Genomic DNA, 19,232 nt, shown 5'->3' with positions numbered 1-19,232 from the left:
TTGTGTGATTTCTTGTAATAATTTTGCAGTGCATCTTGATTTAAAATTTGGATTGTAAATACTGTTTCATTTTCACCTGGAATATATAAGCAAACACAAATATTTGGCAACAACAGCTGTAATAATTAGTCAAAATCTTTATGGCAAGTGGTTGGTAATCCCATCCAAGTTTTTGCCCAATTTAATTGCCATTCTAAATTAACACAGGAGAATAAATAAGAGTTATGAGGAGAATCAAGGGCAGAACAGAAAGAAATCAGGCAGCATTACTCCTCCTCTGCTCTGGCGCTTAGGGCAAGTTCCAACTCTTTACTCTCTAAGAATCAGACCTGGTGTGTATGGTTCAGACAAGAGGGAACATTCAGATCTAGCCTGAGGATTTCATCAGATATCGCCAAATGGTTTGTACGACGGAAGGGCGACGAATTTGTGCGTCGAAGAACAGGGAAGGTTCGCAAACTGAGAGATCGGTGAAATCCAGCACATCGAGACCTTCTGTCGAGGATAGCGCTTCCGCAAGAGATGGATCCGCCGCGAAGAAAAAATCGAAGATGCCGGATGTCAGTGGCCACCGCTCCCAGCAGAAACACTCTTCTGCGTGCAGAAGCAGCCGCACTTCCTTGTTAGGGCATGGAGATTGTGATCAGAAGTTTAAGTTTTCTGTCACGAGGCAGCGAAGTCGAAAGAGCAAAGATTTTGAGAAAATGGCTGTGAGGGCGACCATTCTCGCGTGGCTTGTGGACACCGGCACAGTTCAAGAAAATGCAGAGGTGTATTCAATGGATGAGACAACTGGGCAGATGAAGAACAGAGGGATCCTAAAGATAGACGGCATTTTATGCTTCTGCTGCAATAAAATTTTCAGTGTTCCAAACTTTCATCTTCACGGTGGGAGGAGCTGCAAGAAACCATACAAGAACATCTTCATTTCAGACACTAATGTCCCTTTGCTGTCTTACATGGCTGAAGCGTGGAATGAGCCAGGAGAATCTGAGAGCCATAGGTTTAATGCAGTCGAGGCAAGAGGAGACATTTATGATGATGCTTGTATGGTTTGTGCCGACGGAGGAAACTTAATGTGCTGTGAAAAATGCAGTTCAACTTATCATCAGGTGTGCTTGGGGATGGAGGTAAGAACATAGCTTTATTATATGACAAGTGTTGTCCTTTCTTTTGTGAAAATTAAGGAGAGATTGCTCGACAATACCTGATCTTTTTCTTTGTTCAGAATGTCCCGGAAGATTCTTGGTACTGCCCATATTGTGTGTGCAAGTTTTGCTTAAAACCATCCCATGAAAATGATTTCTTGATCATTTGCCCTCAGTGTGATAAAAGATGTATGCTCTGCTCTTCATCTTCTTACATGCTTTCATTTATATTTTCCATTGAAGTTTTTCCTTTTTTAAACCGGGTTCGAATTTCTTTCCTCTTTAGATCATTGGGAATGCCATAGAATGATAGAACAAAGGATGGATCTCAATAGCATCCCTGTTCCTCCATTTTGTGACCAAAGCTGCAAAGAGGTATGGATGGATATATATATATGTCTATGTATAGACACTTTTGATCATCAAATTTGGTATTGGTTGTGTTGATATGATGTGGGAATTCCCTTAGCTTATAGGGGCGAAGGATCACTCCACCTATCACCAATTAGATTTAGGTTGGAAGTTCGGATCCCTTCTTAACATGGTATCAGAATCATGGTGTCTGTATTGGGTATTTGATCTGGTATGGATTTTCGAGATTATCATCTCGAAGGGGAGTGTTCAATATATCCCACATTGGAAAAAAATGGGATCTTTCTTGGTTTATAAGGGTGAAGGGCACTCCACCTTGCATCAATTAGTTTTAGGTTGGAAGCCCGGATCCCTTCTTAGTAGGTTGGATATATATATATATATATGTCTATTTACATACCCTTTTGATTATCAAATTTGGTATTGGTGTTAAATAAATGAAATTCATGGTCTTAAAGGTGTTTGATAAGCTAACAAAATCCATGCTTGGGAAACAAATGGATTTGGGAGAAGGCTATTCATGGACTCTTCTTCACCGAATAGATGATGATGAGGAGTTCAACATCTACATTGGTGAAAATGAAGACTATAACTACTGGAGGACAATGTGCAACTCCAAGCTTGTGGTTGCACGACGGCTCATGGAAGCGTGTTTTGAGCCCATTAAAGATCGGCACACAAGGGTAAAAATCATTCCAAGTGTTGTCTACAATTGCAGGTGAGATGACACTTTGTCTTTGAGACCACATCCTAATTACTTAACACATATCATTTAAGTATGCTTTGCATATGTATATATGTATATATATATATATAAATGTATAACTTAATTTGGTGCACAGATCGAATTTTCGACGGGTTAGCTATGGAGGCTTTTACAGTGCTGTTCTAGAGAAGGATGATGAGATAATTTGTGTGGCATCCTTGAGGTACAACACACTACACACATTTTGATGATGGGAATGAAAACGAATGTCTCAACGTGTGTTTTGTGTAATAATTTGCAGGGTTCATGGAAGGAGCCTTGCAGAGATGCCTTTCATAGCAACACATGAGGATTACAGATGCAGAGGAATGTGTGCAAAGCTAATGGCTGCGATTCAATCGGTGAGCAATACATATACTTTTTAATATACACACACAAATGTTTGTAAGTATAATGTATGTATTTGTATTGAAATTGAATTGAGATGGGTATTGGTAGGGGCTGTGCGACATGAGGGTGAAGAATCTGGTGATCCCATCAGTGCCTGAGAAGAGTAAGAACTGGATATCAGGACATGGGTTTTTGTATTCAGACAAGGCGAAGATGAGGACGAGGGCGAGGACAGACATGACGAATGTGATTGAGGATCAAATCAGGGCGCACAGTACAGTGATGTTCCATGATTCTGTGAGGCTGCACAAACCTATTATGCCATCACAGTAAGCATTACCGCTATCATTTCCTAAAAATTGATAACTGCAGGAGTTTTTTCGGATGTTAACTTGTTTGTTTGTTTGTTTGTATGCTACTATGTTTGTAATTCCTAACACCAACTTAGCAGCTTTCTTTCTTATTCTTCTGTTGATTGTGTTGAATATGTCCCACATTGAAAAATATGTGGGAACTCTTTTCGTTTATAAGGTTGAAGGACTATTCTATCTAATATCAATTGATTTTAGGTTGAAAGTTCGGATCCCTTCTTAATAGCCATGACGTCCATATTTGGACATTGATCCTATATGGATTTTCGAGATTATCATCTCGAGGGAGATGGTTGAATATGTCACATATTGAAAATATGTGAGAACTATCTTGGCTTATAAGAATGAAGTTTGGATCTCTTTTGAACAGATTGTATGTATACATGAATGTGGGTATATATGCATGGGATCTGTTTTCTCCTCCCTATCGTGTCCACCATGTTCCTCTTATATATGTCTTCCTTCCTATTGTGTTCCATCATATCCGTTTCATATGTGTATTAGGAAAAATTGTAAAAAGTATCTCACATGTATACATTATTATTACTTTTGTCCCGTATTTATCTCACTGACAAAATATGTCCTACATATTTGCAAAAGTTGCTATTTATATTCTTTGGTTGTGCGTGATTGCGCGTGGTGTAAACGTCACCACCGGCTAAATGACATAAATAGCGACTTTTGCAAACTTGTAAGATATATTTTGCGAGTGAGATAAATTCGTGACAAAAGTTATAATGATGTATACATGAGGTGGGATATTTTTTACAATTTTCTCATGTGTATTTACATAAATTTGTTGTTAATAGGACCATTTTTTATGTAAATTAAAATTATTTATTGAATAGATTTAATTATTGGATTTGTACAAATAGCAGTGGGTGTATTTACTCATAAGAATTTGATTTTGAATAGTAATTAAAATAGTTGTTTGATGTGATATAAATATATATTGATGTTATATTTTGAATGAAAAAATTAATTTTAGTGTAATATAATAAATAAAAATTAGATGTATGATTTGATGTTTTGAAGAAAAAAAAATTGAAAAATCAAATTCTACAAGTAAGCACACCCACTAGTTATATACATTGGTTTGAATTTAAATCTAGACCTAGTTTATGTAAGAATATTGAATTCGAATATGATGAACAATTTTTAAGTTCATGTGGATTCTGTAAAAACATTGAAAGATTGTATCGGGATTTAAATTTAATAATATAAACATTGCACATATTTCTATTTCACTGTTTATAAAAACATATAGCATTTGTTTATACTTGTAAACTATGGGTGTGTTTGTTTGGGGATTTGGATTTTGAGTTTTGAATAGTAAAAATTTTGAATTTGAATAGTTGTATGATATGATATAAATAGGTGTTGACGTGATATTTTGAATGTAAAATTGATTTTTAGTATAATATAAAAAATGAAAAATAGGTGTTTAATTTGATATTTTTTGGGAAAAAAAATTGAATGAATAGTATAAATTAATCCAATCCTCCAAACAAACACACCCTATATTGTATAGGAATATATTATAATAGGCTAAAGTAAACCTTAGAAACTATATTGTATTGGAGTATATCATAATAGGCTAAAATAAACAGTATGCGCAGTGTTAGCAAATACTTTAACTGCCGTCCTATATAAAAATATTTACCTTAAATTATACATAAAGACAAAAAATACAATATTATATTTGGTATTTTGGTTTATGTTTAATTGTGTGATAGTTTACACTTAAAAAGTAATATACTCTCTTAGCTTATAATAATAATTTTATTTTTTCATTTTCATCGTTCTCAAAATAATAATTGTATTTTAAAAAATAAATATATCACTTTAAAATTATTGATACTTGTCTAAAAAGACATTTGGTCATTTTACTATCTACTTTATACTATCTTCAATATAATATTAGGGTCGAGATTTAAACCCATCATCTCAAGGTCCTCTATCTTTACACCACCAATCTATCGTTCTTACACTTTATTTATTTTTATTTTATTTTTTACATAAGAAAATTATGTAGATCTTAGGGAGTATAAAAGGGGATTAGGGGCAAATTTATATTTTCTTTTAAATCAACACCCATGTTAATTAGGGCTAATATTTATATATATAATTAGATTAATTATATTATAAATAAAATAAGTAACATAATTATTTTTTACACAAATCAGCATAATCCAATCCCATAAAATATACTTCATTTCTTGTCCCATAAGGGATGACGGGTAGGGATTCACACAGCCAATGCGTTAGGTCACCTGCCATAAAAAAAAAAAAAAAAAAAAAAAAAAAAAAAAAAAAAACTCCATAGTGCAATATTTGATTTTAAACATAAAATTTTAAATGAATAATATATTATATGAAATAATTTAAAAATTCGATAATAGAATAAAAAAAAAACATAATTTTATTTAAACGCTGCTATTGAATAAAATGTAAAATAAAAGTGAAATATAATTAATTATTTTTTATTTTAAAAATATTGCGTAATCTTTTGAGATGCCGAAAACAATGTTGCGTTTGGGAACGGAGGGAGTTTATCTCAATCTCCATAGACAAAATATATTTTTACAAAATTAAAAAACATTCTATAAATAGGCCGAAACCTACCAAAAAAATGTAGCAGAGAAGAAATGGCGGACGGTTCTTCCAGCAAGCGATGGCTTCCACTTGAAGCTAACCCCGATGTCATGAATCAGGTTTCTTTATTTGCGCTTCCGTTTACATTCATTTCCGATATTCATTTTGGGGAATAGATTCACATTTTGGGACCGAATTCTTCGTCGTTATGCTCTTATTGTTTGAGATCATAGTCTGGAAGTTTCGATTTCAATTCGATATGTTTTTGCTGTAAAATAAATGAGAACTGCGTTTCTATTTGTACAATCGCACTTCGATTTCCATAAGAGAAGAGAGAAGACAGTTAACAGATAAAGAACTGTAAAACAGAAACTTATAGCAAGCATGGCGTTGGACTGTGAGTAGTTTGTTTATGAACTTATAGTGTTAACTTGTGACGGGCAGTTTCTTTGGGGACTTGGTGTTACGCCTGGAGAGGCAGAGTGCTTTGATGTTTATGGACTTGATGAGGAGCTTCTGGAGATGGTTCCCAAGCCTGTATTGGCGGTGCTGTTTCTCTATCCACTGACGGAAAAGGTGAGGTGTATGCGGAAGTTTTGCCTAGTTATTTTGGTTTCTGCATATGCTTCTGATTATCACTGTTCACAGTAATTTGCAGCTTGTATGGTGTTTTGAAGTTCCTTATGTGTTAATTTATATGATAATCTTTGCCTTTACAGAGCGAACAAGAGAGGATTCAACAGGATAGTGCAATAAAGGTCAGTACTATGATATCATTCTATCCATAATTTGTTGACAGTTATTTTTATTTTAAAATGCTATCAGGATTCAGAGTTCTGTTGTGGTTTTCCATTGTGTGCTTAGGAGTTCAATTTGCTTCTTCATTGGAATTGTAAATCTTTAATCCTCATTTTCCATTTCAATTAATGTTTTGAGTCATAAACACGATATAGCACAAACTGTATCATTGTTGGGTAACTTCATCAGATTGATTAAATGCACTGCACACTTCTAATGCGTAAAAAGGTGCTCTGTCATGTTGTCGTGCTAGTGTGCCTGTTAGTTGCTTCTATTTTTCTAGTGATGCAGAAGTTCAGCATATAGCCACTGGTGAATCTATGCATGTTTTGTTGATGCTGTTATAGATTCAAAACTGCACGTTATTTGTGGTAGTGCATTCGATGTGATATAACTTTGTTCATTCAAGTGATGTTTATGTTAAGTGTGTATTCACACCCTATTTACTGAATAATTTAGGGTTTGGTGGTTGTGGGAAATTTTGCTTTTGGTGTTCCAGATAGTTTGTCATAAAGTAAGACGATGTGTGTTGTGAATTGGATCATATTAGTTGTTACTGTGGCTCCATTTTCTTGTGTATTTACACCATACAATGAATCTTGTTGAGCTTGCTCTAACTTATGTCTGTGCCTACAGGAGGATCCTAGCAATGGAGTTTATTTTATGAAGCAAACAGTTGGAAATGCCTGTGGAACCATTGGGCTCCTTCATGCTGTAGGAAATATCACTTCTGAGATAAAACTCGGTGAGCTCCTCCTGACTTCTTAGTTCTAGTTCAGCCTAGAATTCAAATCTGGTCATAATAGACTACTATGAGCCTTTATTTGGCTGTTGGTGGTGATAGATTTTAGACACGCCAACAGATCCGACCCTGCATTTGAGGGCATCGTTATAATGAAGGCCCTATTTGCATTTTGAATGCTTTAGGAAGTTGCTATCTATCAACACATCTTATAGTTTTGGCTAATCCTGGTGATTAATTCAGCCAAGGATCCTATGCTGATGGTCTCCAATGGGCTGTTGTTTTCTTAAGTCTCTTTAGTTGTTTGAGCATTGGTGATGATTGCTTGACACTTGAACAACAAATGATAGAAATACGAGTAATTTTTTATGCCTCTTGAGATGCAATATATCTACATGCTCATTGCTCAATCACTCTAGAAAAACCGTGGTTGTTTTATCTTTCATGCTTGTGTTTGCATGAAATGTATAATTCTGAGTATGTCATTAACAAATCTTTGAACTGTATTATTCTCTAGAGGAGGGGTCTTATCTCAACAATTTCTTCAAATCCACTGCAAACATGAATCCATTAGAGGTATGGTGTTGCTTTTTGTTTTCTTGGTTTTTAAAATTATAATGAATATTGGTTAATATGAATTTTATTGCCTGATTGTTTTGAAATTATTCTGCAGCGGGCTAAATTTCTTGAAAATGATAGGGAGATGGAAGTTGCTCATTCTGTAGCTGCAACAGCTGGGGATACTCAGGTCAGTTTGCTTCCATACAAGTTAAATTTAGGAGCAGTTTCATATTATATTATGCATTTATTTTTCGATTTCTTTCTTCTTTGATTCATTTGATGTGCAATACTTGATTGGTAAAATCGATTCCTAAAAAAACAAAAAAGAAGTTTAGATGCATATGACATTCGTATTTTCACACTGAAATCACTGAAGTTCAGGTTGGTATTACAGGTCATGCTATGTTTGGTTGATTATATTATGAATTTAGGTGTTCATACACTTTCATAATAAGAAAGTTGGGTAGAAATGAGGGTGGTGAATAGATGGTGGTTTTTTGTTATTGGTGGCAATTAGATGAGCAATTTTTAAAGAGGAAATTTGTGATCAGCTGGCATTCACATATTAGGTTACTTTCTTCTTCATACAAACACCTGATTTTTCTCTATAATTTGCTCATATATACTCCCCTGGTGGTCCAAAGTATAGATCTTTAGTTTTCTTGAATCATACTCCCATGCTTGTAATACATCAAAGAAATGTTACCAGCAAGAGTCTTAGAGAATAAACTGGTCAAAATGATATATTCTGTTTTCATGAGGCTTAAAAGGCTTTTAGTTTCATACTCTTATCGATATGGAGCTTCCAGGTTTTCTTATTTTCCTCGGATAGCTGAATTTAGTACAGTATTTTTGTATCTCACATGATTGGTTGATGTTTGTTAGGGAACTATGATTTTCATTACTCACTAAAGGATTTACTCACCTCTGAGATATGGAACTTATATAATTTTCACATTTTTTGGATCTCTATATGGTTTAATCACTTTAAAGTCATCGTTTTTGAGATGCTTGCCTTTCTCTCGTAGTTTATCAATTGCTGGTAGAGTTTCTAGTTAAATGTAACTGTAGGAGACGATTGCATTATGCTCCACTATACTAAATAGAACTTGTCCTAATCTGAGCAGTCTACATATATTAAGTGTGGTAGTATATGTTTCCCTTGACAAAACTCATCGTTTTGGATCCTTATCAATGTTTTTCAGGCATCAGAAGATGTGAATACCCACTTCATTTGTTTTGCAAGTGTGAATGGTGAGTCTCTTTCACCCCCCCTCTTTACCAACGAACCCCTAAGAAGTCTTGCTTCTTAACATGTGGCCCACTTAAAATAAAACAATAAATTTCCCTGTTTTTGGCGTATAAAGTGTAAATGTATGTATGCCCCCGACATGGCGTTTGCAGGACAACTGTACGAACTTGATGGAAGGAAGGGGGGACCGGTTTCGCACGGTCCTTCTTCTTCAAGCACTATATTGAAGGTAATGAATGCTTCTTAACATTCTATCTACATGACATCCTCTATGACTTGGAGATCTATGTGAAATTAAGTTTCTAGAAATATACATAAGAAACTCACAATAAAGAAACGTGTATATATATATATATATATATGTTATTTTGATATATTGATTAAATGTGGTGGTGGGTGTAAAGAGAGAGAGGGAGAGAGAGAGAGGAAACGGTGTGGGGTTATGCATGTATGTAGTTGGAAATTGAATAATGTTGGTGGATGGTTTGTAGCGGCCATCGGCATCGAATCTTAGGTATTGCTTACCTCATCATTGCGAAGCCTCTCGCAACACTTACTATGAGCTTGCTTCACCATTTGGTTTCTCCTTTCTTGCCTGCTTAATTCATTCACAGTTCCGCTTGCGTCTCATCATGTAATGTTGGGATTTCCCTGACTTATAAGGAGTGAAGAAGGGCTACGCCACTTATAATTAATTGGTTTTAGGTTCTTTATGTTAGAACCTGAATTCCGTCTTTAACATAGTATTAGAGCTGTTTTATGTTAGAACCTGAATTCCGTCTTAACATAGTATCAGAGCATGAATTTAGATTTTGTATGAATTTTCGAAATAATCAAGGAAGAGTGTTAATGTCCCATGTAATGTTGAAATTTCCCTGATTATATAAGGGTGAAGGGCTCCATCGGTTTTAAATTGTCTTTTAACACATTCTGTTTCTCCTTCCTTGCTTGCATCCGTTAAGGGTAACAATGTGTCCTAAATAATATTTCATTTATTTAATTAATTATTTATTGTCTCTCTCTCAGGACGCTGCTAAAGTGATAAAGAAGATGATCGAGAAAAACCCTGATTCAATCAACTTCAACGTGATCGCCATATCCAAGAAAGCTTGAGCTGAGCCCATAGGCCCGGCCCATGTGTGCACTGGAGCTCCTTTTTCCTTTCACTTGAGATACATAAACACCGGCTATGTTTGTAGTGTTACTAGGAGCTGAGCTACTGCTTTCATACCTTCTGTCATGTTTCTTGATCAGGCAGCCTTTCTATTTGCACTTTCAGAATTAGTGTCACTCTAATCAAGCGATGAAAAACAACTCAATAGAGGCCAAATAAAAATTAATAAATAAATTTATACCAATGGGTTTAGGCCCCCACATTACATAAACTGCTGCTGGCTCATTTCAACACTAATCCAATTTAAAGTCATTTTGCCAGTGAATAGACTGTGAGCATTAACCAAAAAAAAGACTTGTTGTGCAACTCGTTAGTAAGAACGTAGCAAAGGTAGAGTGAATGAAATGAGAAAGATCTCCGAGAGAAAATCATAGGCGACGATGATACAACTTAGACATGGATATGATATGATCCAACCAGGACTGACATACAACAAATAGACAGACTACAGAAAAAGGAACAATACTTCACACAAATCACAAAGCCACATACAAATCGATCGAACGAACGATCAATTTATTTCATTCAAAAGTTGAAATTGAATTTTTTTTTTATTGATTTTCCTCTCTTAAGTTCCTTGATTTCCCTTGGTATGCTGCTGCCCGAATTGCTCCGCCTTCTCCTTCACATCGTGCGCTGCGTGCGCAATCTTCTCCCGCGCCCGGTCCAGCTGGTCCGCACCGATCGGGTGCTTCCCCGTCGCGTACCTGTACATCCAGTAGAACACGAAGCTTGCCGTCGCCCCGAATCCGCCGGAAGTCACGAATCCGGCCAGAATCAGGAACAACGTGATGGCGGCGGGGACCAGAACGGGGCTGAATATCACCAGCAGCGGAGTCACCAGCACCAGGCCGATTACGGTAGCGGCGAGCGTCAGGCCGGAGAGGACCATGAGAGATCCGCCTAGGGTTACGGCGGTGGTGGTCTTGGCGACCTGGTGCGATAGCTGCGGCTTGTGCTGCTGCATCTGTTGCTGCTCGTACCGCGATTGAATGTGAGCCATTGATTTGATTTGAGAGCGGTTATTTAATCGGCGATCGGCGATTTGTTAATTGGTGTTGCGGTAATGTTGTTGGGAAGAATATACTGTGTTTATAGCGGGAGAGTAGTGTGCATGGCGGAGGCCGTGTCACGTGATGGGCGTGTCACGTGTTGGATTTTCTATGCGAGTTCAGGTTCTAAATGACACGGAAGTCTTCCGCCGAGACACGTGTCCCTCGAGAGCTCTGCAGCGTTCTCCACCGTCAGATTGTAATCCGACGGTCCATTGATGATCTGATCTCCCTTATGTTGCATCAACGGTCAGATCTCTCCGTCCTACATCAACAGCGATTTTTGAACGGGTGTGGTAATATTTTGCTGCTTTTGCTTGCTCCTCAAGTGCTCATTAGTATTTTTTGAATATATATGCAAATTTGAGAATTAATTTTTGGTTTTGAAATTTCTTCCGAGATGCAAAAGTATATTTTAATACTCCATTCTTTTGAATTGAAAATATAATTTTTTTTATTTTTATTTACTATTTATTCTATTCATATCTTATAAAAATATTGAATATATATTCGTATTTTTTATGATTTTATATCTAAATAATACTATAAAAATATTTTGATTTTATAAAGTAAATAATATATTTTTATTAGAAAATAAAAAAATATATAATTAGAAAACTTGTAAAAGAATAAAACCGTTTTTTTTTTTTGGAATGTAATATTTTAATTCATTGAATGTCAATATATCCAAACGGGACATTACTTTGTCCATGTTATATAACCTAAATATTTTGAATGGGGAAAAATATATTCTATTTAAAATAATATTTAAAATTACATTTGATTTTATGTAACTAGACAAATCTCATTTTGATTTAATCATTGAAAATATATAACCCATGTTGGCACTCCATTTTGAGCTGAGCCCTAACGAATTTATTTTTGGATATTCTCCAAAAGTTTTCGTACTATTTGGAACTTATAAGGTACTTATAAAGTGTATAATTTTCTTCACAATTTCGTAGAACTTGGGTTTGCACCCCAACCATCCACCTTTGATTCTTTAGTTTATGCAAACTACCACCCCTATGTTGATATAAAATTTATCACTACTATAGTCTACACTCAATATGTATGTATATATATATATGTCCCAAATGTTAACCTAAAAATTGAAAATTTTAAATAATAAAATTTAATATAATGTTAATGAATAATGCATCAGAATTAAACTTATTATAACCTTGGCCAAATCTGAGTCAATTAATCAAATTTTATTCAATAAACGGAAACAATCAATTGACAATTACAATTCCGATGGCGCTTTCAAAGAAGAAAAAAGAAAAAAAATCAAGCAGCACGATTTATTTAATTAATCAAAGTACACTCTGATCAAATCCAATATTTTGAAATTGGGCCCCACTCTGCGCCGCCGTCTTCCGCCGCCTCAGAACCACCGACCGATCAAGCCCCGCCGCGCCGGACCTCTTCGAGGTAATCCTCACCGGCGCCGGCTCACCGGAGTTTATCCTCAGCGGGAAATTCAGCAACGCCCGGGACCCGCGCATCCTGAACGCCGCCCTGTCGTACGCCAGCGCCGCGTCCTCCGCCGTTTCGTACGTTCCCAGCCACACGCGGGCCCCATTTTTCGCGGGGTCCCGGATCTCGGCCGCGAACTTCCCCCACGGCCGCTGCCTCACCCCTCTAAAATGCCTTCCCCTGCTCGCCTGCGGCGGCGGCGCCACCCTCTCCTGCACCATCGCCGCCGCTTCGAAGTTCAGAATCCTCGGCGCTCCAAATGAGACCACTTCCGCCGGCTCCGGCTTGACCACCGCCGCCACCGGCGGCAGCATCCCCGCATTGGCGGCGCCGCCGAAGACGCCGTAGAGGAACATGTCTCCCAGGCCGCCGTCGTTCACCGGCGCTGGTAGATCCCCGCCGGGAAATTCCTGAAAAATCGACGAAATTCCGGCGGCGGCGTCATCGTTGGAGAAAATCAAATGGGTCTGCATTTCGTCGTGCAATAAATGCCTTCTGATGGTTTCGAGAAGTTCCAAATCACAGTTGTAATCATCGTTCTCGTACATCATCATTCTTAATATTAATTCCCAAATCGAAACTAGGGTTCGTCAATCTGAATTAATTGATCAGAGGTAAAATTAATCAAATTGATCAGAACAAGCTAGTAAGCGTGCAGGTGTTCAGATCGAATTGATCCTTAATTTTACACAAACACACAGATAATTTATATACATAGTTGAATTAAGAAGATAAGTAAGAAGATTCATTGGATTTGGCAAAAGCATGGCGATGGGCAATCGGAAATTCAAAATTGATGGGAACAAATTGGTTGCATGGGGAGTTTCCATACACCTTCGTAAAAGTAAAAAAGAAATAAACAATAAATAATAAATTATAATATTCAATTTCTTACTATTAATTAAGCACGTGATGAAAACACTCACACTCTATTCACTTATCCTAATTTAAACCTTGTCCAGAGTAGTACTTCCGTTCTTATTAAAACATTACCTATTCATTCTTCCAAAAATGATACTATTTAATTTTTTTTATTATAAAATATTATATCAAAATATTATTTAGCTCAATTTCTTTTTAAAAAATAAACTTAAATAAAAAAAATAAACAAAACTAAGTTTTTGGGAATTAACTTAATTTTAAGAGAAAAAATAATTTGATCCGGGCTGCTCTTAGCAGAAGTAATGTTATCTAATTATATAGAGGGCCAAATTTTAAAATATTATCTATTATTATTATTATTATTAAATTTTAACTAACAGTTTATATTTTTTTTCTTTGTAATTATAAAAATAAATTTAAAAATTCTAATTATATATATATTTTCTCTCTTCTTTCTAACCGGTCTCACCGCCTCTACCAACCAGACCAAACTCGCTCACCTTCTCTCTTCTATCTCTTTCCCCTCACTCAGTCCTTTTCACTTTTCGAACAATTATCTTTCATTTTTTTTTTCAAATCTACCAACGCACATACTGTCACCCTAAAATTTATTGTCCAATAGATGACAATTAGTGATATTATTTTAAAAATATATTTTAATCATATGTTTAGGACTTATAATTTATTTTTGCTCAGGTCCTAAAAAAGTTCGAAACGGCCCTGATCTGATTGACATAAATAGCCATATAACTATTTTTCTTATAATTCGTCCATACAAGGTAATCTTAAACACGATATATATATATATATATCTATTTTTGATTAAGACTAATTTTATAATGCAGTAACTCAATTGGGTACGTTCGGAAATGATGCTTATATAATTGAATGTTTTCTGAAAATGATGTAGCATATAGAAAGCCATCAATTATTTGTCCATATGCGCCCCAAAACTGTATACCAAATAATATATTAATAATAATAATAATAATAATAATAATAATAATAATAATAATAATAAAAAGCCTGCTTGTCAAATTGTCATTCGTTCAATGAAGAGAGACAGTTTGAACGTGCATATTTTATTTATTATAATGCATAGTTGGTTAATAATGATTAAATTATATTGTCTTAAATGCCATATTGATATTCAAAGTGATTATATGCATATTACGTTTATCAACACCCATGCACGTTTATGTATAAAAATAATCAAATATTTATTAATATTAAATGATATTATGAAAATAAAACAATTTTTTTTTTTTTTGAAGATTTTACTTTAGAACTTATATCAACCTTATTATATTTTTCAAAATTGAAGAGTTGTATGATTAATTAATAGAATTATATACACTGCAAACCAGGCCCGACGGGAAAGACACACTAGGCGAACCATATGTGACAGACCATTTCTTACTGTCACAAATACAACCCCTAGACCATCAGACCATCTCTTACGGGACTATATATTGTCTATTTATTTGTTATATAACAACTTGTTTAATCATATTCAGTGTTTTGGCAACCATATTTAATATATATTCCTAGTATTGTGACAATCATATTTGGTTTGAATTTTAGTTTTTTTATTTATTTGAATTTTGATAATTTAAATAATATTTTTATGTTATACTTTATAGGAAATAATATATATTTTTATTAAACATGATGAGAATTGTATATTAAAAAAGAAAATCAAATGAAATAAAAAGAACTGTTAATTTATAAGTTTTCTCTAAATATTATTGGTGTCCATCGCTTTTTATAACTAAACAAACGCATTAATTATCTTTATCTATAAGATTACTTTCAAAAATTAATACAAAATCAATATCCAATACGGACACTATAGCTGTATATATTATGTTAAAAAAAAAATTCAAAATTTTAATCTAAAATCAATTAATATTAGGTGGAGTGACTCTTTACCCCATAAAGTAGAACAATCCACAATTGTATCCGTATTTAACAAAAATACATGCAAAAAGAAAAACTATGAAAAAGATACGGGCAAGTTCACAAGGGATAAAATCAAAATATTCTTACAAGATAAGATATTATAGGACAGGACAACTCAAAGAATATGTTTGAAGAGTAAACTGAGCCAGGATTGGTCAATCTGTTTGACCTGTTGACTTTGTCGTGCAAGCTATCATTTCAATAAATAACTTATGAAGTAAATAATTTAAATATAAATTATATATTGGATATTACGTTTAAAATAAACCTGCAAATATTCTGAAATGATAAATAAGTAAAAGTTGGATCAAAATTTTCATATGAGAATTTATTTGAATGATATTTTTTATTTAAAAAGTGATACTTTCATATTTAATAAAAATCAGAAGCAGGTGCACGGTAATTTCCATGAATACAACCAAAATACATGCATATGTCTTTAAATTAAACATATAAAACTGTAAAAGTAAAACAATTAAAATTATATACAGTAAAATATAATATATATATATATGCAAATTGGTGCCACTGCCACAAATTCTTGACTGCCAAATATTTATTTACATATATTATTTATACACACACATACAAATACGCATACGGAGTTTAGAGTCAAGTTCACACTACGATAACATATGACTGTAATAAAATGACTCTCTTTTTCTTTTTGTACTGTTTATTATAATGCGCGTGTAATATAATATCATCGACATTTAAGCCCATGGGCCAACACAGGTCATAACATAAATATGTTAATTGGGCCAATTGATTATTAAGCCCATAGATGTAATAAGCCCTAAATTATTTATTTGTGGGTAATGCCATAAATAAAAAGGTTTGTTAGGCCCAATTGATCTACTTAGACAACAAAATTAGAAAATCACTAAATTTAGTTGAAAGAATGAATTAACTAATTATTATTATTAAAAGAAATTGTGTACAATTCTAGATGGAAATATATGGAAACATGAATTTTCCTTCTATATCTTTTCTTTTTTTTCGTCCACTTTTGGATAACTTTGAACAAATGAAATGCATTTAGATTTAATGCTTCTTAATTATAACCACAAAATAACAACATCAATTACGCCAGATTTAGGACGTAACTACAATCAGAGTAATTATCCACTATATCATGTAATAAATCTATACCAACCAGCAGGCAGATACATTACATTTACGGTATCTTTCTTTTCATAGATTTGAAAAAATAAATAAATTTAATATTAAAAATAATGTATAATAAAATATCTTTTTTTAAAAAAATACAGAGTCAAATATTAGAGTCTGGCATAATAACAAGATTGCCCAAATAGTCAACACATAATATATATACAGTCAACTCTTCAGTGTCTCTCCATCGGCTTTATACTAATATTATTATTATTATTATTATTATTATTATTATATGGTCGTGTATATATATATATATATATCCATGGCTTCCAATGATTTTATTATTACAGCTTTTATTATTCTACTAATTTATACGGTGGTAATAACAAGGGCGAGGAGCGCAGGAACAACAGTAAACAACCGTTTTCAGAAATACTACGTCCCTCAATTGGGTGGGGACCACCTCTCTCTTAATCCCCAGGGAACTCAAGTTCGACAACACCTCAGGTATTTATATTTATTTATCCGTTCCCTTTTTAATAGCCAGATGTTTTTTTGAGTTTTGAAATATCCGAATATTTTTGTTTTATTTATTTTTTTAATTTAAACCCAAATCTCTTCTGTTTACTCTATACAAATTTTTTTTAAAATTAAAATAATTTATTTATTTTATAAAATATTAAATCAAAATTCTATTTAAATTAATTTCAAAATCAAAATTTCAAATTCAATTTTTTTTCTTAAGTTAGAGCTAAAACCAGATTTTGGGTACTTTGTTTTATGAGATTATTGAAAATTAACTTTTTTTTATCATAATTGTATATGAAATATAAAAATATTGAATTTGTATAGAATATTAATATTTTTAAAAAACGTATAAGATAAAATTATTGAAAAAACAAAGCCTATTATATTAATCCTTAAATTAAATTACTTATATTATTATTAAATATTTTTACTTTTATTTTTTATTTTATTTTCAGGTGCTGGATTTAGGTCAAACTCGGATTATGGATCCGGACTGTTCCACGTACTGCTGAAGATATCGGAGAAGAAAACGGGAGGACTCAACACCAATTTCTTTGTAATATATATAAATATATAATTATAATTATTGTTAATTATATGTAGAGAGTGAGTGAGTTTGTACGTCCGATGTTAACGTTGACTTTAATTTTTGTAATTGAAGTTGCATGGATATGTATATGTGTATATATATATATTATATTGCAGTTGACCTCAACGTCGGGGTATGGCGATGCGCAGCATCACTTCGAGGTTGATTTCGAGTTTCTGGGCACAAACGGGTCTATCCAAACCAACATCTACAACAACGACAACGGTGGCAGATAACACACCTTCAAGCTTTTGGTTCGACCCCTCCCAGGATTTTCACACCTACGAAATCCTCTGGAATTATCGACACATTGTGTAAGAATTCATTTACCCACTCAACTCATTACTTCATCATATCATATATTTTAGGGCATGGATCAACTCTTAATACAAACAAATCAGTATGGTGATGATTTGACTGGATTAATGTATATTTATATCTCAGCATATTTATAATAATAATATTTTATATTATAATTCAACATATAATATCTTATGACACAATATATGATCAAATATGTATAAATATATGTTGATCAGAGTTAAATCAGCAAACCATCATATATATATATTAGTTGCAGTTTAAATATGTTTTGTAAGTTTTTTTTTTTTATTTTGGGTTCCTGTGATCATCATAAATGAAAAAATTAGTATTTAATTCTATAAAAATATAAATTTAATTTGATGTATTTTTAATATAAAATGGATTCTTAATATAATTTTTTTTTAAAAAAAATATTTATTTTATATTCTATTTATTCATCAAATTTATTTACATATATATTATTTGTCTATAAAGATATAATTTTGTTTTATTCTAAAAAATCTTACACGCTCTTAATTTATACTTTGGTAATACAAATATACTACAAATTATTTAATCACTTAATTTATTAAAAAGTTTATTTTATTTCATTAGCTTATTCATATACTTTTCAAGATATATTTACTTTATATCAAATATATATATATATTTGATGGAGAAAATGAGTATTATATTCATTTACAAAGAAAATTGTTACATTGATGGATATTGTAAATACAAAATTGAAAGCATATATATGTAAAGAAAGTGTATGTATATGACGTATTAATTTAGTTATTTATTTCGAATTATCATAGGTTCTTGGTGGATAATATTCCGATAAGAGAGTTGAAGAATTATCAGTCGCATATCCAGACAGGCCGATGCACATCGAAGCAAGCGTGTGGAATGCCGATTGGGCGGGCCAAATTGATTGGAGCAAAGTCCCTTATTTTGCCTATTACACTAACTTTGGTTTAGGCGCATGCTCCGATCTTTCCAACTGCAACAACAGCAAATACTTTTGGAACAAACCAAACTACTTAGAACTAAATCCCGCCCAAAAACAAAACATGAACCAGTACAGATCTAAGTATATGACTTACGATTATTGCGCTCAAGACTCGACCAAGAAGAAAGAATGCACTCTTAATTGATGATGCTATTGCGATGGTTCAATTACCAAATGTTGTGCATCTTTCATGATAAAAT

At 33.4% G+C, this 19,232-nt stretch overlaps 4 protein-coding genes and 1 pseudogene across 4 annotated transcripts; 3 read left to right on the top strand and 2 right to left on the bottom strand.

The window, feature by feature from the left end:
* Positions 1 to 149: 149 nt before the first annotated feature.
* Positions 150 to 3,391, top strand: LOC127240357 (increased DNA methylation 1-like). Its single transcript, XM_051258992.1, has 7 exons — positions 150 to 1,130; positions 1,229 to 1,337; positions 1,435 to 1,523; positions 1,979 to 2,238; positions 2,363 to 2,449; positions 2,528 to 2,627; positions 2,725 to 3,391. Exons 1-7 carry the CDS (start codon positions 399 to 401, stop codon positions 2,947 to 2,949), a joined length of 1,602 nt encoding a protein of 533 aa, XP_051114949.1. The 5' UTR covers positions 150 to 398; the 3' UTR covers positions 2,950 to 3,391.
* A 2,161-nt stretch (positions 3,392 to 5,552) lies between these two features.
* Positions 5,553 to 10,548, top strand: LOC127240300 (ubiquitin carboxyl-terminal hydrolase 3). Its single transcript, XM_051258883.1, has 9 exons — positions 5,553 to 5,701; positions 6,027 to 6,158; positions 6,302 to 6,340; positions 7,017 to 7,125; positions 7,640 to 7,698; positions 7,796 to 7,870; positions 8,889 to 8,937; positions 9,088 to 9,164; positions 9,962 to 10,548. Exons 1-9 carry the CDS (start codon positions 5,636 to 5,638, stop codon positions 10,046 to 10,048), a joined length of 693 nt encoding a protein of 230 aa, XP_051114840.1. The 5' UTR covers positions 5,553 to 5,635; the 3' UTR covers positions 10,049 to 10,548.
* On the bottom strand, positions 10,491 to 11,193 carry LOC127240301 (oleosin Cor a 13-like). The gene has a single exon (XM_051258884.1). It carries the CDS (start codon positions 11,110 to 11,112, stop codon positions 10,678 to 10,680), a length of 435 nt encoding a protein of 144 aa, XP_051114841.1. The 5' UTR covers positions 11,113 to 11,193; the 3' UTR covers positions 10,491 to 10,677.
* Positions 11,194 to 12,363: 1,170 nt separating this feature from the next.
* Positions 12,364 to 13,307, bottom strand: LOC127240299 (ethylene-responsive transcription factor 1A-like). Its single transcript, XM_051258882.1, has one exon. The coding sequence runs from the start codon at positions 13,192 to 13,194 to the stop codon at positions 12,478 to 12,480; it is 717 nt and encodes a 238-aa protein (XP_051114839.1). The 5' UTR covers positions 13,195 to 13,307; the 3' UTR covers positions 12,364 to 12,477.
* Positions 13,308 to 13,405: 98 nt separating this feature from the next.
* On the top strand, positions 13,406 to 19,177 carry LOC127240472 (xyloglucan endotransglucosylase/hydrolase protein 3-like; annotated as a pseudogene).
* Positions 19,178 to 19,232: the final 55 nt, after the last annotated feature.

Source organism: Andrographis paniculata, unplaced genomic scaffold (assembly GCF_009805555.1).
Source record: "Andrographis paniculata isolate CXL003 unplaced genomic scaffold, ASM980555v1 Contig79END, whole genome shotgun sequence".
NCBI classification, from domain to species: Eukaryota; Viridiplantae; Streptophyta; class Magnoliopsida; order Lamiales; family Acanthaceae; genus Andrographis; species Andrographis paniculata.
This window is presented reverse-complemented; position numbering and strand designations above follow the sequence as displayed.

Coding starts and splice junctions, on each gene's coding strand:
- LOC127240357 (XM_051258992.1), top strand. CDS start 399: ATGGTTTGTACGACGGAAGGGCGACGAATTTGTGCGTCGAAGAACAGG. Junction 1,524..1,978: donor GTGACCAAAGCTGCAAAGAG/GTATGGATGGAT, acceptor ATGGTCTTAAAG/GTGTTTGATAAGCTAACAAA. Junction 2,628..2,724: donor TAATGGCTGCGATTCAATCG/GTGAGCAATACA, acceptor GGGTATTGGTAG/GGGCTGTGCGACATGAGGGT.
- LOC127240300 (XM_051258883.1), top strand. CDS start 5,636: ATGGCGGACGGTTCTTCCAGCAAGCGATGGCTTCCACTTGAAGCTAAC. Junction 6,341..7,016: donor AACAGGATAGTGCAATAAAG/GTCAGTACTATG, acceptor CTGTGCCTACAG/GAGGATCCTAGCAATGGAGT. Junction 7,871..8,888: donor CAACAGCTGGGGATACTCAG/GTCAGTTTGCTT, acceptor AATGTTTTTCAG/GCATCAGAAGATGTGAATAC.
- LOC127240301 (XM_051258884.1), bottom strand. CDS start 11,112: ATGGCTCACATTCAATCGCGGTACGAGCAGCAACAGATGCAGCAGCAC.
- LOC127240299 (XM_051258882.1), bottom strand. CDS start 13,194: ATGATGATGTACGAGAACGATGATTACAACTGTGATTTGGAACTTCTC.